Genomic DNA, 21,971 nt, shown 5'->3' on the forward strand with positions numbered 1-21,971 from the left:
TTTAAATGTTATTTATGTACTTTATTGTTTTCTTTATTGTTCATGTAATTTTCTTGGCCATGTTCTGTGTTGCTATGTAGATATGAACTGTTTAGCCTATTGTTTCCATGTACTGTTTTAGCACTTATTTCCCTGTACTGTTTAGCCCATTGCTTCAATGCGTTTTTATTTTGTTCAGCGCTTGTGTTTGTTTTGCGGTTACTGTTATTGTTTAGTGTACAGACTGTTTATTCCTGTGTACTGTTCATTCATTGGTGTACTTGATGTGTACAGGTTTGCGTTGTTTTGTGTGTTCTTGTATTTGTGTAATTTATAAAAAAAAAAAAAAAAAAAAAAAAAAAAAAACTTATCCAGGCTTCGCGATTCACCCTTAACGGGTACGCCGGGGCGCATCCGATCCCACGATCGTCCTCGCCCCTAAATCAACAACAACAAGGGACTCCTGGTTCAACCTTGAAGCCGAGCGGAGGACTGGACACCTCCGCCTGGGTACCGCCGGTTCACGTTTTGTTTTCGCGTTTTGGCTTTGCTACTGCCGTTTGGCATCCCTTTTCAGCGGTCCGATTGTACGACGCCTGGCGCACATATCGCCTTGGGGTCACAGGATTGTTGATATATTTTTTTTGACGTGTACTGGCTGGTTCTCCCGGCGGGGTGACCGTGTTCGGGGGCCGGCTTGGCCGAGAGGTGACGGGGGTTGGCGGGTCTTGGTGGGCTCCTGGTGTGCCCTGAGCCGTGGTGGGCGGCCAGCTTCTGCTCTGCCGGAGGACACTGGATGACTTTTTGCGTTTTAGTTAGGGGCCGAGTTTTGGTTTTGCTACCTGGTGTTCTCTGTGTGGGGGCGGGGCCGGTGCTTGTCACCCTGAGGGACTCCTGGGGCTCCCCAATCATCTGCCTGACTGTGCGTTTATTTTCCGTAAGGCATATAAGTTTCTGGTGATTGGCGTCACTCGTTTTGCGATTTGTCTTGGCGTTCCACCTTTCCAGGCTTCGCGATTCACCCTTAACGGGTACGCCGGGGCGCATCGATCCCACGATCGTCGTCGCCCCTAAATCAACAACAACTTCCTACGGCGTCACCTGCTACATATTTACTTTTAACTTAGTTATGAAATTAGATTATTTCAGAGTAAAAATAGATTTGATCATGTTCTGCATTCAGCACCAACATTACAGTAAGTAAATATACCAAATTTCTTCATTACGTAATGCTAGGAGGATTTGGGTCAATTTGGGTAATTCTACGGACCGACTCGCACTGTATCTAGTGCATCCAAATACCCCAGTATATGTACCTAAGCCATGTAACTTTACCATTTTAATCTTTGAAATCATCTGATATTATGGATATTATATTGAGTGCATATTCTATGGCATTACCCCTTGAAATGATCCTCAAATTCTGCAACAGTGAACCAATATATAATCCTGATATTTTATCCTCATGTACCTAGTAATCCTTGTTCATTATAGTGTATTATTATTGTATATTAACCTAATCTCTGTTTATTGTGTCAAAATTTCTTACAATGTACTTGTAAAAACTTTGTCAATTTTACTGTAAATTATCTACTTAAAATTATCTGTTAGTTTAAGGACTTGCCCTAAACGCTATGCATGCAAGGCTTTACAAGAATGTAAAAATCAACATAATTTCTATGCACTCTACTAACCCCAATGTACCTTCTTGTATATAAATATAATAAATAAATAAATATATGAGGATGAAATTAGGTACTTTTTGGTTTCACTTTTTTAATAATGTATAAGTTGTACAGCTTCTGAATTCATTAGGGAGTGAGTTTCATAGACTAGGTCCCATTACACACAGAAATCACAATAGCGTGATGCATGAATGAACAAATCCACAAGGGCTATGACGAGGATTCGAACCTACGTCCGAGATCATCCCAGACGCTGCCTTACTCGACTGAGCTGCGACATGGTAAAAGAGTACCATGGTAATGAAGTATGGGCTAAGAGGTTGAACGGCCTATTGACATAGCTCGAGTGCATGGGAGTTGTGTAAAACCCTGTTTTGTGTCTCAGAGAGGCTGCAGGATCCAAGTAAATTAGTTACAACTTCTGGTTTCAACTCTTTTACCATGTCGTAGCTCAGTCAATTAAGGTAGCATCTGGGATGATCTCGGACGTAGGTTCGAATCCGCGTCACAGCCCTTGTGGATAGGTCACATTATTTGTACACGTTTATTTTGACTCTGAAGATATCAAAGAGATATTTATTTCTAGTGTGGTGATTATAGGTTGTATAACATCTGTCAAGGAAGATGTTTCAGATCAGGATCAATATACAGTACAGCAATTGTTGATATACTCTTAAAAATCATATATTATGATCCCTACTCTGCTGTCCTTTAAATATACCACTCCCTAATCTATCCACATCATATGGTATCTGTGCATAGGGTTCAACCACTACAAATTATTTTAAGCCCATCATCACCCAGCAAAAATCTTCTATTAGAACTATAACAAACTCTGTCTTTATAAAACACAGACCCTCTGTTTAAATCCCTAAATATGTTAAATATTACTCACTCCACACATATTCTCTTGTGCTATTTAGATGTTCAAAACCTTATTCCTAAATGCTAATACTGATCTGTTCTCAATACTTATAATGATACTGATCTCAAACTCTTCCTTGATTTATGTAACAGTATCCTTGAGCACCCCACCAAAAATAAATATATCTTTGATATAATTTCAGAAAATATTAATTTGATTGCCAGTATGGATAATGTAATTGCCAGTGATGCTAATACAGTATAATTAACGGTCATGCTAATATAACTGCCAGTCAGGCTAAAATAATTGACAGTCAAACAGGCTGATGAAATCAGCAGACAATTATAGCGTAACTGATAGTTAGGCATAAGAAATGTAAGTGTTTGACCAGGTTATCAATGCCAGTATGTCTACTATAAACTCTTGCATAGGAATGTGATGAGGTAATTCCTTGATTAATATACATTTCTCCTACCAATAAAAAAAAGGACTCATCTTGAACATGTCTTAAACTATGTTCTTCACCAGCTCCAATGCGATTAATAATATCACAACAACAATGTCCAAACATAAGTACAGAGACTACATAAATTATAATTACCCAAAACGCTATGCATGTTAGTGGCTTTACAAGAATGTAAAATCATCAATGCTATGTACTCTCATAACCCCATTGTACCTTCTTGTATATAAATAAACAAATAACATATATAATACATTTTAAATTAATTTCTAAAGAGAACAAAAATAAAAAGCACATTGTTATTTAAATATAAACATAAAACACATTTCAAATTTGGTTTATTCTTTGCAAAAAGAAATAAATATTTCATTAATTATGAGCAATATGGAGTTTGTCTAGTGACAGCTTATTTAGCTCTTGCTTGGTCTACGAGGAGCACCTAACTAATACACTGACAGCTTCTCAAGTTCTGGCATGGTCTATGAAGAGCATCTAACTTTCATTAAGAAACAAAATAATAAAATACCTTTAGATCTTTACCTGTCATAGTGAAGCGAATTTCTCACAAATATATACATAAACTCTGAACGACATCCATCTGTGTGATAGCACAATATTTTTATGATGAAGCTAAACTTCCAAAGTGAATACTATATTTAAAATAAAAAAATCAAATAAAAATGTTTATTCAGGTAAAATTACATACATAAGAAATGAGTTACAAACATAATTTATTTATTTATTTATATACAAGAAGGTACATTGGAGTTAACAGAGAATACAGAAATTAAGTTTAATTTACATTCTTGTAAAGCCATTAGCACACATAGCATTTCGGGCAAGTTGGATGATAATGTTGGATTTATTGATAGACCTAGTAAATACAATACCTAAAGCCACTAATACACACAACATTTTGGGCAAGGCATGGGGAAAACACTTAGACTAAAGCTTAATAGTAATTGTGATTTAAGTATAAATTGTGTAGAAAAAGAAAAAGAAGGAAGGGGGGAGGGACCATGACATAAATCAGCAATTTTACAACTTGGCCAACAGTATTGTTTGAAAATAACAAGACATAGGTTGACATTAAGGGAGTAAGGTAGGTTACATGGATTTTATTAGGTAGAACTTAGTTTTTCTCTTAAACAGTTTGAGAGAGGTACAGCCTTTGACATGAATAGGAAGGTCATTACACATTCTGGGTCCCTTGATTTGTAGAGCATTTCTTGTTTAGTTAAGGTAAACTCTTGGAATATCAAAGAGGTATTTGTTTCTGGTGAAGTGCCCATGGGTTCTGTTATAACCTTCTAGGAAGCGTTTAAGGTCAGGATTGGCATTACAGTTCAGAGTTTTAAAAAGTAGAGTACACATGAGAGGATGTGCAGTGACTTAATATCTTACATATTAAAAGTGTTAAGTAAGGGTACCGAGTGCTGTCTGGGGCCAGAGTTTGATATTGTTCTAATAGCAGCTTTGTGTTGAGTAATTAGAGGACATAATTATATTAAATTACATTATGTTAGATGCAATTAAATGTACATTAATGTAAGTTAATGTACTAATATGTGTCTCATTATACTTCAACATTCTCTCAATTATCTCCCACACTCAGAGTGTTTAGCTTATCACCTGAATGTATCATCCTGTGTGTCTTCATATATCCAAGACGATTGAATCTCTTTCCACACTCTGGACACGCATGAGGTTTATGACCTGAATGCACTAACATGTGACGTATTATATTTCCACGTTCTGTAAATTTTTTGCCACACTCGGCACATTCAAAACGTCTTTCATCCGTATGCACCATTCTGTGTTTCTTCATATCTGCAAGACATCTAAATCTCTTTCCACACTCTGGGCACTCATGAGGTTTGTAACCTGAATGCACTAACATGTGAGACTTCATACTTCCAAGTTGACTGAATCTCTTCCCACACTCTGAACACTCATGGGGTTTATGACCTGAATGCACCATTCTGTGTCGCTTCAAACTTCCAAGTTGACTGAATCTCTTTCCACACTCTGGACACTCGTAAGGTTTGTGACCTGAATGCACCATCCTGTGTCTCTTCATACTTCCAAGTTGACTAAAACTCTTTCCACACTCTGGACACTCATGCGGTTTGTGACCTGAATGCACTAACATGTGACATACTATATTTCCACGTTCTGTAAATTTTTTACCACACTCGGCACATTCATAACGTCTTTCATCCGTATGCAACATCCTGTGTCTCTTCATATCTCCAAGACGTCTGAATCTCTTCCCACACTCTGGACACACACGAGGTTTGTCATCAGAATGTACTAACATGTGAGTCTTCATACTTCCATGTTGATTGAATCTCTTCCCACACTCTGGACACTCATGAGGTCTATGACCTGAATGCACCATCCTGTGTACCTTCATACTTCCAAGTTGACTGAATCTCTTTCCACACTCTGGACACTCATGAGGTTTATGACCTGAATGCACCATTCTGTGTATGTTCATATTTCCAAGTAGACTGAATTTCTTCCCACACTCTAGACACTCATGAGGTTTATGACCTGAATGGACTAACATGTGAGTCTTCACACTTCCAAGCCGACTGAATACCTTCCCACATTCTGAACACTGGTGAGTTTTCATCTTCTTTATGATAGCTGTAGTTTGTGTGTGAAGATTTTTTCCTCCAGATGTCATCAGGGTCCGGCGTCAATGTTGACGGTTAGAAAAGGCTGGAGTGTTGTTTCTTACAGTTTGACTTGATGTGAATACTTGGCGGTCAATGGTGGTACTTCTTCTTTACGATAGGTGCAGTTTGTGCCAAGGTTTTAAGCTCCTCTCTGGACACTCACCAGCGACTTCTGTTGACAAAATGGCACCCGCCGCACATACAAGCATTCTAATGTTTGTTTTTGGTTCCATTTTTTTATTTCCTACTTCTTGTTTTTTGCTTATACGCGTTTTCTGCATTTATCACCTATATTTTGCTCATATTTTCCAGTTAAAGAATGTACTTGTAACACTTTTTTAGATAATACCATAAGATTTTATACTTTTTGAAGGAATCATTTCTCTCCTCGTGGATGGAATCCACAGAAGACAAACTCTGACTCCATTATTGATTATTTCATTCTCTCTCTCTCTCTCTCTCTCTCTCTCTCTCTCTCTCTCTCTCTCTCTCTCTCTCTCTCTCTCTCTCTCTCTCTCGCTCCCTCTCTCTCCCTCTCTCCCTCCCTCTCTCTTCCCCTCTCTCCCTCCCTCTCTCTCCCCCTCTCTCTCCCCTCTCTCTCTTCCTCTCTCCCTCCCTCTCTCCTCTCTCTCTCTCTCACCCCCCCTTCTCTCTCTCTCTCTCTCTCTCTCTCTCTCTCTCTCTCTCTCTCTCTCTCTCTCTCTCTCTCTCTCTCTCTCTCTCTCTCTCTCTCTCTCTCTCTCTCTCTCGCTCCCTCCCTCTCTCTCCCTCTCTCCCTCCCTCTCTCTTCCCCTCTCTCCCTCCCTCTCTCTCCCCCTCTCTCTCCCCTCTCTCTCTTCCTCTCTCCCTCCCTCTCTCCTCTCTCTCTCTCTCCCCCTCTCCCTCTCTCTCTCTCTCTCTCTCTCTCTCTCTCTCTCTCTCTCTCTCTCTCTCTCTCTCTCTCTCTCTCTCTCTCTCTCTCTCTCTCTCTCTCTCCTTCTTTCTGTCTATATCTTTCTCCCCTCTTTCCTCTCACCTCCCTGCTCTCTTCTCTCTTTCTCTCTCTCTTCTTTTTTCCCCTCTCACGTGTTTCTCTATTCTCTCCTTCACGCTCGACTCCTCTTTCTCTCTTATCTTTCTCCCCCCCTCTATCTCTCTCCCTCTCCTTTCTCCTTCTCTCTCTCTCTGTTTCCTCTCTCTCTCTTCACCCTCTCTCTGTCTTTCTAAATGCAATTAAGATAATAATACCTAATATTTCCAGTACTGTAGTTTTTTTGCAGGGATATTCTTGTGCGAGCCCTAAGCCTCTGGCTGGCCCACTAAGTGTTGCTTGTTTCTGTTTTACTTGGGCAGAGTATGAGTATTCATGACTCGTATGGTCGGTTCAGTAAGATTTTGCCATATGTGTTTAACCTCTTCTTCTGCTCTGTGGAATCTAAGTTGAAATCTTAATGTGTTTGTAACTGTGCACTGTGTTAGATAATGTTCCAGTGGTCTGTCGGGAATTTCTCCACGGTGCTGACATTTCCTCTCATCTTCCGGAACCTGTAAGCCTATTTCCCATGCACATGGGTATCCAAGCCTGATGCGATGTAAGTGTACTTCTGTTGCTCTACTGTTCCTTTTCATCAAACTAAGTGGTTCGTAGTTGGTTGAATTCTTGTGCCAACCCGCAGATCCTGATGTTGCAACTGCTGTGTTGTGGTCACTGTACATCTTTTGCATTGCTCTGTTTCTAATTACTTTCTTAATCTGTGATAGACTCTGTGGTATGGAAATGTCTACATTTCTTCTCTTAGTTGCAAGTTTTGCAGCTTCGTCTGCAATGTCATTTCCTATTATTCGCACATGACTTGGCACCCAGTTGATAAGTACTCATCGGCCTTGTCGTTTGAGTGTTTACATTAATGATATGACATTTGTGATCAGATTTATGTTATCACATATGTGTTCTAGTTGCAATGCTTCAATGGCGGTTCTCGAATCTGTATGTATGATAACATGTTGTCGGTGTTCAGCAAGAGCATGTTCCAAAGCCTTTTGAATGGCTAGCATCTCTGTAGAGTCATTTGTCACCCATTTGAGAGCCTCCAACTATTTACAAAGTTTCCTGCTTTAACTGCAGCTCCTGTTTCTTGTCCCTGTTGGTCTACTGATCCATCTGTGAAGTAAGTAAAGCTGTCGGATGCCATGTTTGCTCCTATATGCATCTGTGCAATGTTACGTAGCAGATGAGGATTTGTCTGGTTCTTTTTTCCTTCAATACCATAATCTTAAAGTCTTGCTGGAGGAGATTCCCAAGGGGCTTGCATAACAAAGTCTGCATGTATGTCGTCGACACCCTTCTCAGTGACTGTGTTTGTTATATCGAATGTATTGATGGTGTTTATCGCACAATGGGTCCACCTGTTGCTAATGGAGGCTCTTCTGTCCAGAGTTAGTGCTCCAGTGATTATATCTTTAAGTGAACTGATTCTAGGTCTAGTCAATATCTTGGTCAGCAAATACTGTAGTTAATAATTAGAATTAACGTTTTAATAACCTTTGCTCCAAAACGATATATCATAACATTTATAACACGTTTTATACTCGTCTTTACAAATTCTCAAAACACGTATATTAAACGTAATTTAAAACGTGTCCAAAACAATGAAATACTATTTTTAGCACGTTAAGAAAACGCGATAATGTTTGGTGGGATTACCTCTCTTTTTGGCAGTTCTTCTGCAATTTTATCTCCTCTTATATAACTAAGAATTATTCTGGATTCTATCATTACCTCCTTTTACAACAAGGTATTAGTTTATTTTAACTGCATTAAACTGCAGTATGTTTTCCCGCAATTTAGTTTCCTCTCATTTCCAGAATCTTTTTTTTATTCCGCTTGATGCTGACCTCTGGTTAACCTCAGCAAATTATTCTGCATTAGTCCCCCCCCCCCCCCTTCCTAACTCAACTGCATAAATTTTATGGATTTCTTCTTTATTGCAATTATCCGCAGTACTAATGTCCTGGCATTTTATACCCCTCTTTTCTGCAGCTCATGGATCCGCTTATGTTGGTACCTTCATTTATCTGCAGAGCCTTACTGTTTTATTTTCCCTTTCATTCCCTGCAGTTGTATATGCCGCCTTTCGTTACCCTACTTTAACAACTCATTTACTAGCATTTCTCTACTTTGCTTTTCCCTTGAAAAGCATTAAGGTTTTCTCTTAGGCCAAAAATTGCCTCCTTTACAGAGGTAGTATTAGCGCTCGCCTGCATTTTGCTTCAGTTCAAGCCCTCTGGCAATTCTTACACAATGATTTATTATGCAGTTCTTTTGCATTAATTCTGATTTGGTTCAAGTATTACACACTTGTGTAACAGTCTCCTCCTTTGGTTTTCCTTATACGACTCCAGAGAGTTGTTACTGTTGGTAACCTTAGTATAACAATTCTTAAGTTAATATGGAACAGCATTAAAGAAATTCATATTTTCTTTTAGTTTGTTCATTATTAATGAATTCCACATATTCTTGTTCATATATATATATATATATATATATATATATATATATATATATATATATATATATATATATATATGTATATATATATGTATATATATATATATATATATATATATATATATATATATATATATATATATATATAAATATATATATATATATATATATATATATATATATATATATATATATATATATATATATATATATATATATATATATATATATATATATATATAGTATTAAATACGACCGAAAAAGAAAGATTAACAATTCTAACACGAATTTTCTCTATCTTTCTTATGTTTCTTTTCACTTTTGATGGTAATTCAAAGATCAATTCTCCAAAATTCATTTTTATTTCTAGTCTGACGCGACACTTGAGCGCGTTTCGTAAAACTTATTACATTTTCAAAGAGTTTAGTTTACAAACACACAACTGAAACTGAATAGAGCTTTACACATCTTCGAGGTTTATATCTACATTTGGGTGAGGTGGATGAGGTGAAAAACGAACTTTCAACAATGGGTATTCAATGGGTATTAAATTCCAACACAAGACAGAACACGAAACAATGGGTATTGAATGGGTATTAAATTCAAACACAAGACAGAACACGAAACAATGGGTATTGAATGGAAGTAATTGTAGAAAGCCTATTGGTCCATATTTCTTGATGCTTCTATATTGGAGCTGAGTCTTGAAGTGGGTAGAATATAGTTGTGCATTAATTGGCTGTTGATTGCTGGTGTTGACTTCTTGATGTGTAGTGCCTCGCAGACGTCAAGCCGCCTGCTATCGCTGTATCTATCGATGATTTCTGTGTTGTTTGCTAAGATTTCTCTGGTGATGGTTTGTTTGTGGGAAGAGATTATATGTTCCTTAATGGAGCCCTGTTGCTTATGCATCGTTAAACGCCTGGAAAGAGATGTTGTTGTCTTGCCTATACTGTTATTTTTAGGCTTACAGCCCCCAAGAGGGCATTTGAAGGCATAGACGACGTTGGTCTCTTTTAAAGCGTTCTGCTTTGTGTCTGGAGAGTTTCTCATGAGTAGGCTGGCCGTTTTTCTGGTTTTATAGTAAATCGTCAGTTGTATCTTCTGATTTTTGTCTGTAGGGACTGTTACGTACCCTTATAAGATACGTAAGTAAATATATTAATATGTACATTTATAATTATGTGTAAATTACAAGCATGTATATTGTTATACTTATATATGTTCTATGCAAATGCACATTCATGTTACAGTGTTGGCGTTAGGCCCAACGTATCGTGGGAATGATTGTTTATTTCTTTGTGTGATCAGTTTTCCCACGGGAACTAATGATTTATATGTGATCATAAGTGGGTAACAGAGGTGAATAATAATTGAGTGAACTGTATCTGGCAAATTGTCGTGGGATCGTCCGTTGCTGGGTGTGCATGCCATTATTCCCTTCTGTATGCATATTTTAATTACTATGTAAAGAAACTATTACTTTAATTTGTGTATATCAATATGTATTAATTATTCATTAAGTTAGTTTAAGATTACTCTTGTCACAATGTATTGCTCCATTGTTGAAATAATAAATATTGTACTTTGGCAATTTATTCGCGGGGCAAGGCAATCTGTTTTGATTCTCGCGTTATTTTAGTCAGTAGCTGAGCAGGAACCAGGGAGATAACATCTTGGAGTTAAGTTATAATATTTTGTTCTGTCATAGCCAATATTAATATTTTAATTTAATGTCTGGAAGATACAGTGATATTTTTAATGTGATATATTGTGACCATATAATCATCTGTTTGCTTTTGAGATTTATTTAATATATTTATATATATATACTTGTTGTATCTCTTCTTCAGTCCTATGAAGATTTATTATTGTGCTCATTACTTATCAAGGGGTTATACTGGTGATTCGCTATTGAGAACAGCAGTTGTGTCGTATCCCTAGACGTAATTAAAGTTGGCTGCTGTAGGATCACGAGCCGTAACGTACGATAGGTAACAAAGAGTTATGGGGGCCTGTGCCGGGAAATATTGTTCTCACTTTAACTTAACTATGCTAATCTAACCTTGCCTTCCTAGGTACCAGTGTGTCAAGTGTCTCTGTGTGTTTCTTAAGAACTATTCCATGTGCCAAGCAAGCCTTCCTGTGTGTCAAGTAACAACGTTTCACGATTTTGAGGTAAGTCATCCTATATATTTTGTTTGTGCAGTGAGGCCAAGCGAATTTTCAGTGTGGTGACAATTTTACAGTGAAGTGTAGTGCAGTGCCATTGTGTTTAATTATTTTGTGAATCAAGTGCCAAGTGTTAGTAACGATGGAGGAGAAAGTTGCAGCGTTGGTGGCTCAACCAGACTTTGAAGGGATTCAGAACCTTAAAAAGACTGAGTTAATACAAATGGCAAATCAGTTGGATTTGACTGCCAGCAATAGAATGGTTAAAGCCCAAATATTGAAAGTCATTGTGACGCATTTTGTTGAGAATGGGGAGTTAGAAGAAGAAATTCTAGAGGAGTTAAGAGAGGAGTCGAGTGATCAGATGACGTTAAAGCGTCTTGAGTTAGAAGCGCAAATAGCCAATGCTAAGCTTGAAGCTCAAAGGGAACAGCAAATATTAGAGGCTGAAGCTCGTCAAAGAGAGATTGAAGCTCAACAGCAACAGAAAATATTAGAGGCTGAAGCTCAGCAAAGGGAGCTGGAGACTAGGCGTTTAGAAATTGCGGTACAGTTGCAAATAGAAGCCACAAAGAAGCAACAAGCCGAGGAACAAACTAGGCAATTAGAGATTCAACAACAAATGGCTGACACTAACTTCAGGCTTGAATCACAGCGTATGGCAGCTGGGCATGGAAATACTAGTAATGTTTCAACAAATAGTGATAATAATCCCATCAGGATGAATAAGTATATAGAGTTGCCCAAGTTCAATGAGGAGGATCCTGAGGTTTTCTTTGCACATTTTTATAAAATTGCCATCAGTATGAACTGGCCAAGGGATCAGTGGGTAGCCATTATGCAGTCTCAATTTAAGGGGCGTAGTCAGGAGGTTTTCACATCCCTACCTGACTCTCATAGTTTTGATTATGATTTTGTAAAGAAAAGCATCCTCAATGCGTACCAGCTAAATCCAGAGGCACACAGGCAAAAGTTCAGGAACCTAAGGAGAATCAGGGATCAGACAATAGCAGATTTTACTCGTCAGAAGACGAATTTTTGCAACAGATGGTTAAAGTCACTTGCAGTCACTGATTTTGATGCTCTAAAGAATCTTCTTATAATGGAAGAAGTATTGTCATGTCTTCCAGACCAGTTGTCTACTTTTATGGCAGAACAAAAGAATGTAACAGATATTGATGAGCTGTCAAAGCTCGCGGATGAGCATGAGTTGCTGACTAAGGCCCCGTTTACGGCCACTTCACCTAAGTCTAGTCGTAGAGTAAATTTCAATGCTCACCGTACTCCTTATCAGTATAAGTCTCCTCCTGGTGCGACAGTTACTCCCGTGAACTCTTCTCTTACTAACCCTAAGATGGTTACTCCATTGCCAGGATCATCTAAGCCTAGTAATGCTAATTCTAAACCGGCAGTTGGTTCTACCAGTGTGTCCACTGTCAAACATTGTACCCATTGTAAGAGAAGGGGGCATGTGATTTCTTCATGTTTTAGTTTGCATCCTGAACTACGACCAACTGGTCTTATTATGAGTAAAGGATGGCAACCTATTAATTCTTCATGTATTACAGTCAGTCCCAATTGGATGGCTGAATTCAAACCCTATATTTCCACAGGTACCTTATTATGTAATAATGGTAGACATAAGACTGTTCAATTACTCCGTGATACTGGAGCTTCCCAGTCTCTTATTACCCAGAAGGTACTTGATGATGTTGACACCCGAGATCTGGGTGAAGTTGTGCTTCTCCAGGGTATTGCCGGTAGTGTGCAACCAGTGTCCTTATTGCAAGTTAACCTTGATTCTAAATATACTTCAGGATGGTGTAATGTTGGTGTAAGTAAACAACTGCCCATTCCTGGGGTAGACATTATTCTAGGTAATGATTTTGGCAACCAAATGGTTGTAGGGCCCAAGTGTCCCATCATGTTAACTAAACCCCATAATGTATTAGCTCAACCAGTAGCAGATGATGATATTATTTACCCTGCTTGTGTTGTAACTAGATCAATGGGAAAAACAGGTGAGAGTAATCCTGTCTTCACTGAGGTTGCTGTTCCCAAGACCAGGACCCCTTCAGTAAAGGAGTGGGAGGTGGATCTTGAGGATTCTTTTATGACTCGACTGGATGATGAGAGTGAGGCCGTAGTAGAAGCCCCGCCGAACCTAGATCACAAGGGAAGTGAAGGTGAGGAGGCTGAACTATCTGTACCTTGCCCGCTTGTCTCCAGTGCGCCAGTTGTCGAGAGTGAGGCCGAAGTAGCTATGACTCCATTTTATTCTGATCAATCGGGAAAAGAGATCAAGCTACTAGGTTCTTGCCCGCTCGCTGCTGAGTCTGAGTCATTGCCCTTAAGTGTTGTACAGACTACTGATCCTAGTTTAAGTAAGTGTATTTCTGAGGCTCCTGATAATATTGATGCATTGGAGGAAGGGACGGGTTTCTTCTTCAAGGATCGACTTCTGATGAGAAGGTGGAGACCCAAGGGAACTCCCTCTTCAGAGGATTGTGAGATTAGAACCCAACTCGTTGTCCCCAATGATTATCGTAGGCAGGTCCTGCAGGCTGCACATGATGACCCCCTGGGAGGTCATCAAGGTATCACGAATATGTACCATAAGATAAGTAAATATTTTTTCTGGCCAAAGTTAAAGAAAGACGTGGTCAGATATTGTCATAACTGTATACCCTGTCAAATTGTTGGTAAACCAAATCAATCTGTACCTAGAGCACCATTGCAACCTATTGTAGTTCCTGATGAACCATTTACTCATGTTGTAATTGATTGTGTGGGTCCTTTACCTAAGACTAAATCGGGTAACATGTTTTTGTTCACTCTCATGTGTATGACTACTAGATTTCCTGAAGCTTATGCTCTACGGAATACCAAGGCTCATAATCTCATCAAGTGTCTTGAAAGATTCTTTTCGTTGTTTGGAATGCCTAGAGTTATTCAGAGTGATAATGGGGGAAATTTTGTTTCTAAAGTTTTCAGAACTTTTTGCGAATCCCGAGGGATTCGGCACCAATTATCCAGTCCATATCATCCACAAAGCCAAGGTGGACTTGAACGTTTCCACCAGACTTTGAAACAAATGCTGAAGACAACCGGAGAAACTCATCCACGAAATTGGGATGAGAATCTCCCCTTTGTGTTGTTTGCTGCTAGAGAAGGGCTACAAGAGTCATTGGGCTGTTCACCCTTTGAACTAGTGTTTGGTCACCAAGTAAGAGGTCCTCTTAAAATGCTACAAGAAAAGTTGTTGGGAGATGTCTCTGTTCATCAGAGTGGATTGTACTTGAGTGAGGTCAAGGCTAAGTTGTGTCGGGCTCGTGAGTTGGCGAAAGAACATCTGGGAAGGACTCAACAAGCCATGAAAGTAAGATATGACAAGAAGTTCAAAGCTAAGCTAAGGTCGTTTAATGTCGGAGATTTGGTGTTGGTGTTGAAACCTCGTATGGGGACTTCCATGTCCCATAAGTTCGCAGGACCCTACCAAGTGGTAGACAAGGTGGGAGACCTAACTTATAAACTAATTAACCCTAATCTTTCAGAACCCCAAATGACTGTGCACATTAACAGATTAAAAGCTTATGTTGGACCTGGTGTAGTAGCTTGTTTTAGTCGGGAAGAGTTACCACCTGAGGATAATCGTAGTGAGAGACATGATGTTAATATCCCACTTCTCAGTTCCAGTTCCAATGGCAGGGAGATGCTATGTCATTTACAGGAGGAACAACGTGATGAGTTCCAGGTTCTGCTGGACAACCATACATCTCTGTTTGGGGAGGTTCCTACCCAGACCCACCTCATCACACACGACGTTCAGCTCCTGGACAGCACCCCCATTCGACAACATCCGTACCGAGTGAATCCCGAAAAGAGGAAAATTATGCAAGCAGAAGTGGAATATCTGCTCCAGCATGATTTCATTCGGCCAAGTCAAAGTACTTGGAGCTCTCCGTGTTTGTTAGTGCCAAAACCAGATGGAACCTGGAGATTGTGCGTGGATTACAGGAAACTGAACAAGAACACTACAGTGGACGTTTTTCCTTTACCCTTGTTGGAAGAATGTATAGAGTCCATAGGTCATGCCGAATATGTAAGTAAGCTTGATTTGTCAAAAGGGTATTATCAAATTCCATTAACAGGGTATGCTAGAGAGGTTACTGCTTTTGTTACACCTGATGGTGTGTATGAATTTAATGTCATGCCATTCGGTTTGAGAAATGCACCTGCTACTTTTCAAAGACTCATGAATTTCTTACTCAAGGATGTGCCAGATTGTAGGGCCTACCTTGATGACATTGTTTTGTACAGTAAGAATTGGGCCGATCATCTCTTAGGCCTTAAGAACTTGTTTACAGTGTTGAAAAACGCGAAGTTAACCATAAATATGAATAAGTGTAGTTGGGCCAGAGGTACGATAACTTATCTTGGACACGAGGTAGGACAAGGTAAGATTATCCCCTTACAAGATAAGATTCAAGCCATTGTGGACTACCCAGTGTTGACCAATAAGAAAGGAGTCCAACGGTTTATTGGTATGTGTGCATATTATAGGCGTTATTGTAGAAATTTTTCAACAGTAGCTGCTCCTTTGACTAACTTGTTACGCAAGCAAGTAAAGTTTCAGTGGACACAAGATTGTCAGAATGCTTTTCAGAACCTAAAGGGCATATTGTCCACCTCACCTATTCTTGCCAGTCCCCAATTTGATAAACCATTTATATTACACATTGATGCGTCAGATGTTGGAATAGGTGCTGTGCTTATTCAAGTTGGTTTAGACCAGATTGAGCATCCTGTGTATTACTATTCTAGAAAATTTAATGCAGCTCAGAGAAATTATTCAGTGGTAGAAAAGGAGGCGTTGGGTCTTATATTGTCAATCAAGAAGTTTGAGATTTACTTATCAGGAAATAAAGTGTTAGTATTTACAGACCACAACCCCCTTATCTTTATAAATATGATGAAAGTCAAGAACCAACGAATTCTGCGCTGGTCATTGTTTTTGCAGGAATTTAATGTAGAAATCAAACATATTCCAGGCAGACAAAATGTTATTGCTGATGCTTTGTCAAGAAGTTTTGATGTACCATAAATGAAATGTTTCTTTTTACTTAACATTTTTACTTCGGAAAAAATGCCATTGATCTTCAATCCATTGCATTTTTTTTCTTGGAGGTGGAAGTGTTACGTACCCTTATAAGATACGTAAGTAAATATATTAATATGTACATTTATAATTATGTGTAAATTACAAGCATGTATATTGTTATACTTATATATGTTCTATGCAAATGCACATTCATGTTACAGTGTTGGCGTTAGGCCCAACGTATCGTGGGAATGATTGTTTATTTCTTTGTGTGATCAGTTTTCCCACGGGAACTAATGATTTATATGTGATCATAAGTGGGTAACAGAGGTGAATAATAATTGAGTGAACTGTATCTGGCAAATTGTCGTGGGATCGTCCGTTGCTGGGTGTGCATGCCATTATTCCCTTCTGTATGCATATTTTAATTACTATGTAAAGAAACTATTACTTTAATTTGTGTATATCAATATGTATTAATTATTCATTAAGTTAGTTTAAGATTACTCTTGTCACAATGTATTGCTCCATTGTTGAAATAATAAATATTGTACTTTGGCAATTTATTCGCGGGGCAAGGCAATCTGTTTTGATTCTCGCGTTATTTTAGTCAGTAGCTGAGCAGGAACCAGGGAGATAACATCTTGGAGTTAAGTTATAATATTTTGTTCTGTCATAGCCAATATTAATATTTTAATTTAATGTCTGGAAGATACAGTGATATTTTTAATGTGATATATTGTGACCATATAATCATCTGTTTGCTTTTGAGATTTATTTAATATATTTATATATATATACTTGTTGTATCTCTTCTTCAGTCCTATGAAGATTTATTATTGTGCTCATTACTTATCAAGGGGTTATACTGGTGATTCGCTATTGAGAACAGCAGTTGTGTCGTATCCCTAGACGTAATTAAAGTTGGCTGCTGTAGGATCACGAGCCGTAACGTACGATAGGTAACAAAGAGAACGTTTCTACTGACAATATCTTTCAGGACCCTTTCCTCCGTTTTATGGGCTGTGGAAAAGAAGTTCCTGTAAAATAGTCTAATAGAGGGTATAGGTGTTGTGTTAGTTGTCTCTTCAAAGGTTGCATGGCGTTTCACTTTCCTTCTTATGATGTCTTCCACGAAACCATTGGAGAAGCCGTTGTTGACTAGGACCTGCCTTACCCTACAGAGTTCTTCGTCGACTTGCTTCCATTCTGAGCTGTGGCTGAGAGCACGGTCTACATAAGCGTTAACAACACTCCTCTTGTACCTGTCCGGGCAGTCACTGTTGGCATTCAGGCACATTCCTATGTTTGTTTAACGATGCATAAACATTGTAAGCCTCCCTTTCCGAGTTTTTTCTTAAACTGTTGTGTAATATTGTAACTTAAAACTGGGTCAAGTTTGTACATACCAGAACTAACATTAAGAAGATTTGGACATTGACTAATTAGCACAGACTCAATTAAATTCCGTTCCACAAAACCATTGCAATTGACAGTGCTTTTCGCCCCATCCCAATTAATAGTGTGATCACACAAACTTGTATGTAGATACATACAAGACGTTTGTGCAGTTCTTATACTATAAGCATGTTGGGACATACGTAATTGTAAGGATTTTCCTGTTTGTCCAAGGTACACAGACTCACAATCATTGCAGAGAATCGAATACACACAACATGCTGTACCAGGGGAGTTTTTTTTTTTATTAAATTAGACTTGATCGTATTATTACTGAACACCATATTGATATTAAGGTTCTTAAAAACTGGGGAAAGTTTCTCAAATCCCATCGCATAAGGTACCACCAATGAGTTTCTATTTTCTGGTTTAGCTTTGGTGACAGTATTATAAAACGTAGGTTTAGCTTTCCCAAACGAACAATCCAAAAACATCTTAGTCTTGCATCCAAAAACATCATGAGTGGGGAGTCTTGCGAGGAGTCGTCCCATGAGTGGGGAGAGCCGTCTTGGGTTCCCCCACAAATAACATCGACGCCATGCCAGCAGGGTAGACTGGGGGCCTCAGTTAGGATGGCAGGACGTCCCACTTCGCTCGGTAGAGAACAGCAACCTGTTCAACGGGAACATGAACAACCACACCAACAGCAGGAACTACCCAACATAACACCAATACCACAGCACCCACAACACCTAGGTACACCTCATCCGTCACTACAACAACCCCAACCCCACCTCCCATACCTACCCCATCCTCAATTCCCATACCAACCCCATCCTCAATTCCCATACCAACCCCATCCTCAGTTCCCATACCAACCCCATCCTCAGTTCCCATACCAACCCTTCCCCCAACCCCAGGCCACTCCATACCCATTCCAACCCCAGGCCACCCCATACCCATACCCATACCCATTCCAACCCCAGGCCACCCCATACCCATTCCAACCCCAGGCCACCCCATACCCACCCCAACCTCAATCCACACCCCAACCCGAGGCCACCCACACCATACCTCAGCCTCAACCCCAACCTCAATCCACACCCCAACCCGAGGCCACCCACACCATACCTCAGCCTCAACCCCAACCTCAATCCACACCCCAACCCGAGGCCACCCACACCATACCTCAGCCCAAACCCCAACCTCAACCCAGTTCCCAACCCCAGGACCCACCCACTGCCAGTAGCTCCGCGTCATATACAGAGGGACTTGTGAGTCTGATTCCCAAGTTGACTCTGCCGACACTCAGAGGTAGGGAGTTGCCGCTTATTAAGGTGGAACGCAACCGCCAGGTGGAAGACTGGCTTTGTGAAATTGGTTCGATGCTGGAAGCTGTCCCAGAGGATAGATCGAAAATTGCTCTCGCTATGGGGGCTTGCGTGCACGTAGCCGGTCCACTGGCGGGATTTACAGAGTTTCAGCACCTGACATCTTGGCCTCAGTTTGTCCAAGCGATTAGGGACAGATTCAAAGACAAGGTTTCAGAGGATGAGGCTTACTTTTATCTCGAGTCACTTAAGAGGGATGGCCGAAGCACTGTCAAGGATTTCGGGTCAATATTAAAGAGAAGGGTTGACGACCTCACTAAGGAACTGGGGTTCGATTCGAGTCAGGCAGAGCAATTCGCTAAAGAGTTGTTCTGCAAAACGTTACCTTCCGATATGGGGCCATTGTTCCTTGCGGGGAGAGCGGGTGTGAGTTATAAAGACCTAGTCCAACAGGCCGCCACAGCCCTAGACAGGCAGACGCGCGCAGGGACATCGGGCACTCAGTTGTCGCCATACGTAGAGGCGGTAAGTAAAGGCGAGGGAGCCAAGCCGAGTCACTGTGGCGCGGGTTCATCAGGCAGGAGGCAGCCCTCAGCTGCAAGTTCGAGCCACCCTGCGCGGGGTAACAACAGAGATCCGCGGAGGTGTTACTCCTGCTGGAAGCGCGGGCATATACAGAGGGACTGTAAAGTCACTATTACGAGAGCATGAAAGCAGTCTCCTAGTGATGGTAGGCCTACTTTTGAGGTGAAAGTGGAAGGTGTGAGATTGACAGCTTTTGTTGATACAGGAAGCCAGGCAACAGTAATTAAAAAGTCAGCCTTCAGCAATTTTAAGAATGCACGTCTTAAACGTTGCGCAAAGACATTAACAGCAGTCAATGGGGAAAAGATTGAGATCGTAGGTCAAGGTACAGTTAATTTTGAGATTGATGGGGAATTGCAGCCTCACACATGTACGATCGTAGAGAACCTTGATTTTCCTGGTCACATCTTAATGGGAACTGATTTTCTGTCGCGATTTGATTATTCCTTGTCTGCTCAAAAAGGGGCTAGGAACTGCAGGTTGCAGTTGGGACAGACTTCCTACCCAGTGGAGATGATCGACCATCCCCCAGTTGTAGCTTCAATTAAGAGGAAGCTGAAATATAATGCGCACTATCCAAAATTGATTTTTAAGTCTCTTCCAGACACAATTAAGAGGTCATGCGCATTGCATGCATTGACCAAACAGAGTTGCCCACCACATTCTGTTAAATTTATTAAAGTAGCCGTGGGACGTCACATCCAACCAGGTACCACCCTTCAGGTGGCTGGGAGATGTGATAGTTTATTAATTCCTCATCACTTAGTTGCAGTGCTCGATAAAGGTGCACTCATTCCAGTTGTCAATCTTTCACATAAGACTTTTCGCTTCAGGGCAGGTGATAGGGTATCTCAGGGAACCATGGTGGAGGACACAGAAATCTTTCACCATGAGTCAGCTGAGACGCCAGCCGTCACTGCACAATGTAGTGCACTGAATATGCTGAACACTAAAACTCTATCCAAAGTACAATACGAAACGAGAAATGTTGCACAGAATGTAGAGGAAATAGAAAAATTAATTTCAGCACTTGATTTGCAACATGTTGCACAGGCGGATAGGAAGGCACTGAGAGGAGTTTTACGAAAATTCCCGAAATTGTTTGCGACAGAGGATGACCAGATTGGTCTCCTTGATAAGATTGAGCACACCATTCCAACTGGTGACCATTTGCCTGTGTACACAAGACAGTGGAGGTTGCCGGAACAGGCAAAGAACATTATCAGGGAGGAGTGCCAGAAAATGTTGAGACAGGGCGTGATAGAGCCTAGTACGTCACCATGGCTCTCTCCTGTTGTGCTAGTTCGGAAACCGGACGGTAGTTATCGTTTCTGTGTTGACTACAGGAAGGTGAACGAATTAACTAAGGGTGATGTGTATCCGTTGCCCCGAATACAGGAGATAATAGATCAATTTGGTGCTGCTAAGTATTTCTCAACTCTTGACGCAAAATCGGCGTATTGGGCGATTCCGGTGGCAGAACAAGATAGGGAAAAAACAGCATTCTCGGATGGTAGGCACACTTATCAATTCCGTAGGATGCCGTTTGGTTTGAAGACAGCGCCTTCGTCGTTTCAGAGGGCCATCAACTTTATCCTTAGTCCGGTACTGGGTAGGCATTCTTTAGCGTACCTGGATGATGTTGTGATATATTCCAGGACGTTTGAGGAACACCTGCAGGACTTGACTGAGACTTTGAAGTTGTTAGATAAGGCAGGTTTCAGGCTGAATGTTCAGAAGTGCACCCTGGCGGCTCAGAAATTCAAATTTCTGGGGTTCCAGGTGTGCCGACCTGACCCAGATTCTTGCCGCGCCATTGCTGACATGCCTACTCCAAGGACAGCAAAGGACGTGCGTAGGTTTTTGGGGGCGGCCGGATATTTTCGTCGTCATATTGAAGGTTTCGCTGGCATTTCAGCACCCCTGACTGATCTGACAAAGAAAAATGCGAAGTTTGTGTGGAAATCAGAACATGACGAGGCCTATCGCAAACTGAAAGATCAACTAATCACGACACCGGTATTGGCTATTCCTGATTTTGAGAAAGAGTGGGAAGTGCACACTGACGCCAGCGGTATGGCTATTGGCAGGTGCTTAATTCAGCGAGACGCAGATAATTTACCCCATCCAGTAGCCTATTTCAGTAGGAAGGTCAAAGGACCTGAAGTTCGCTATTCAGCTACGGATCGGGAGGCACTGGCAGTAGTAGAATCAGTTAGGT

At 40.4% G+C, this 21,971-nt stretch overlaps 1 protein-coding gene across 1 annotated transcript; it reads right to left on the bottom strand.

Moving 5' to 3' along the window:
* Positions 1–1,738: 1,738 nt before the first annotated feature.
* On the bottom strand, positions 1,739–5,901 carry LOC138358661 (zinc finger protein 98-like). The gene has a single exon (XM_069316738.1). The coding sequence runs from the start codon at positions 5,682–5,684 to the stop codon at positions 4,587–4,589; it is 1,098 nt and encodes a 365-aa protein (XP_069172839.1). The 5' UTR covers positions 5,685–5,901; the 3' UTR covers positions 1,739–4,586.
* Positions 5,902–21,971: the final 16,070 nt, after the last annotated feature.

The sequence above is a fragment of the Procambarus clarkii genome, chromosome 85 (assembly GCF_040958095.1).
Source record: "Procambarus clarkii isolate CNS0578487 chromosome 85, FALCON_Pclarkii_2.0, whole genome shotgun sequence".
Classification (NCBI taxonomy): Eukaryota; Metazoa; Arthropoda; class Malacostraca; order Decapoda; family Cambaridae; genus Procambarus; species Procambarus clarkii.

Bases quoted from the DNA above. Each gene is read 5' to 3' on its own strand.
- LOC138358661 (XM_069316738.1), bottom strand. From the start codon at position 5,684: ATGACATCTGGAGGAAAAAATCTTCACACACAAACTACAGCTATCATA.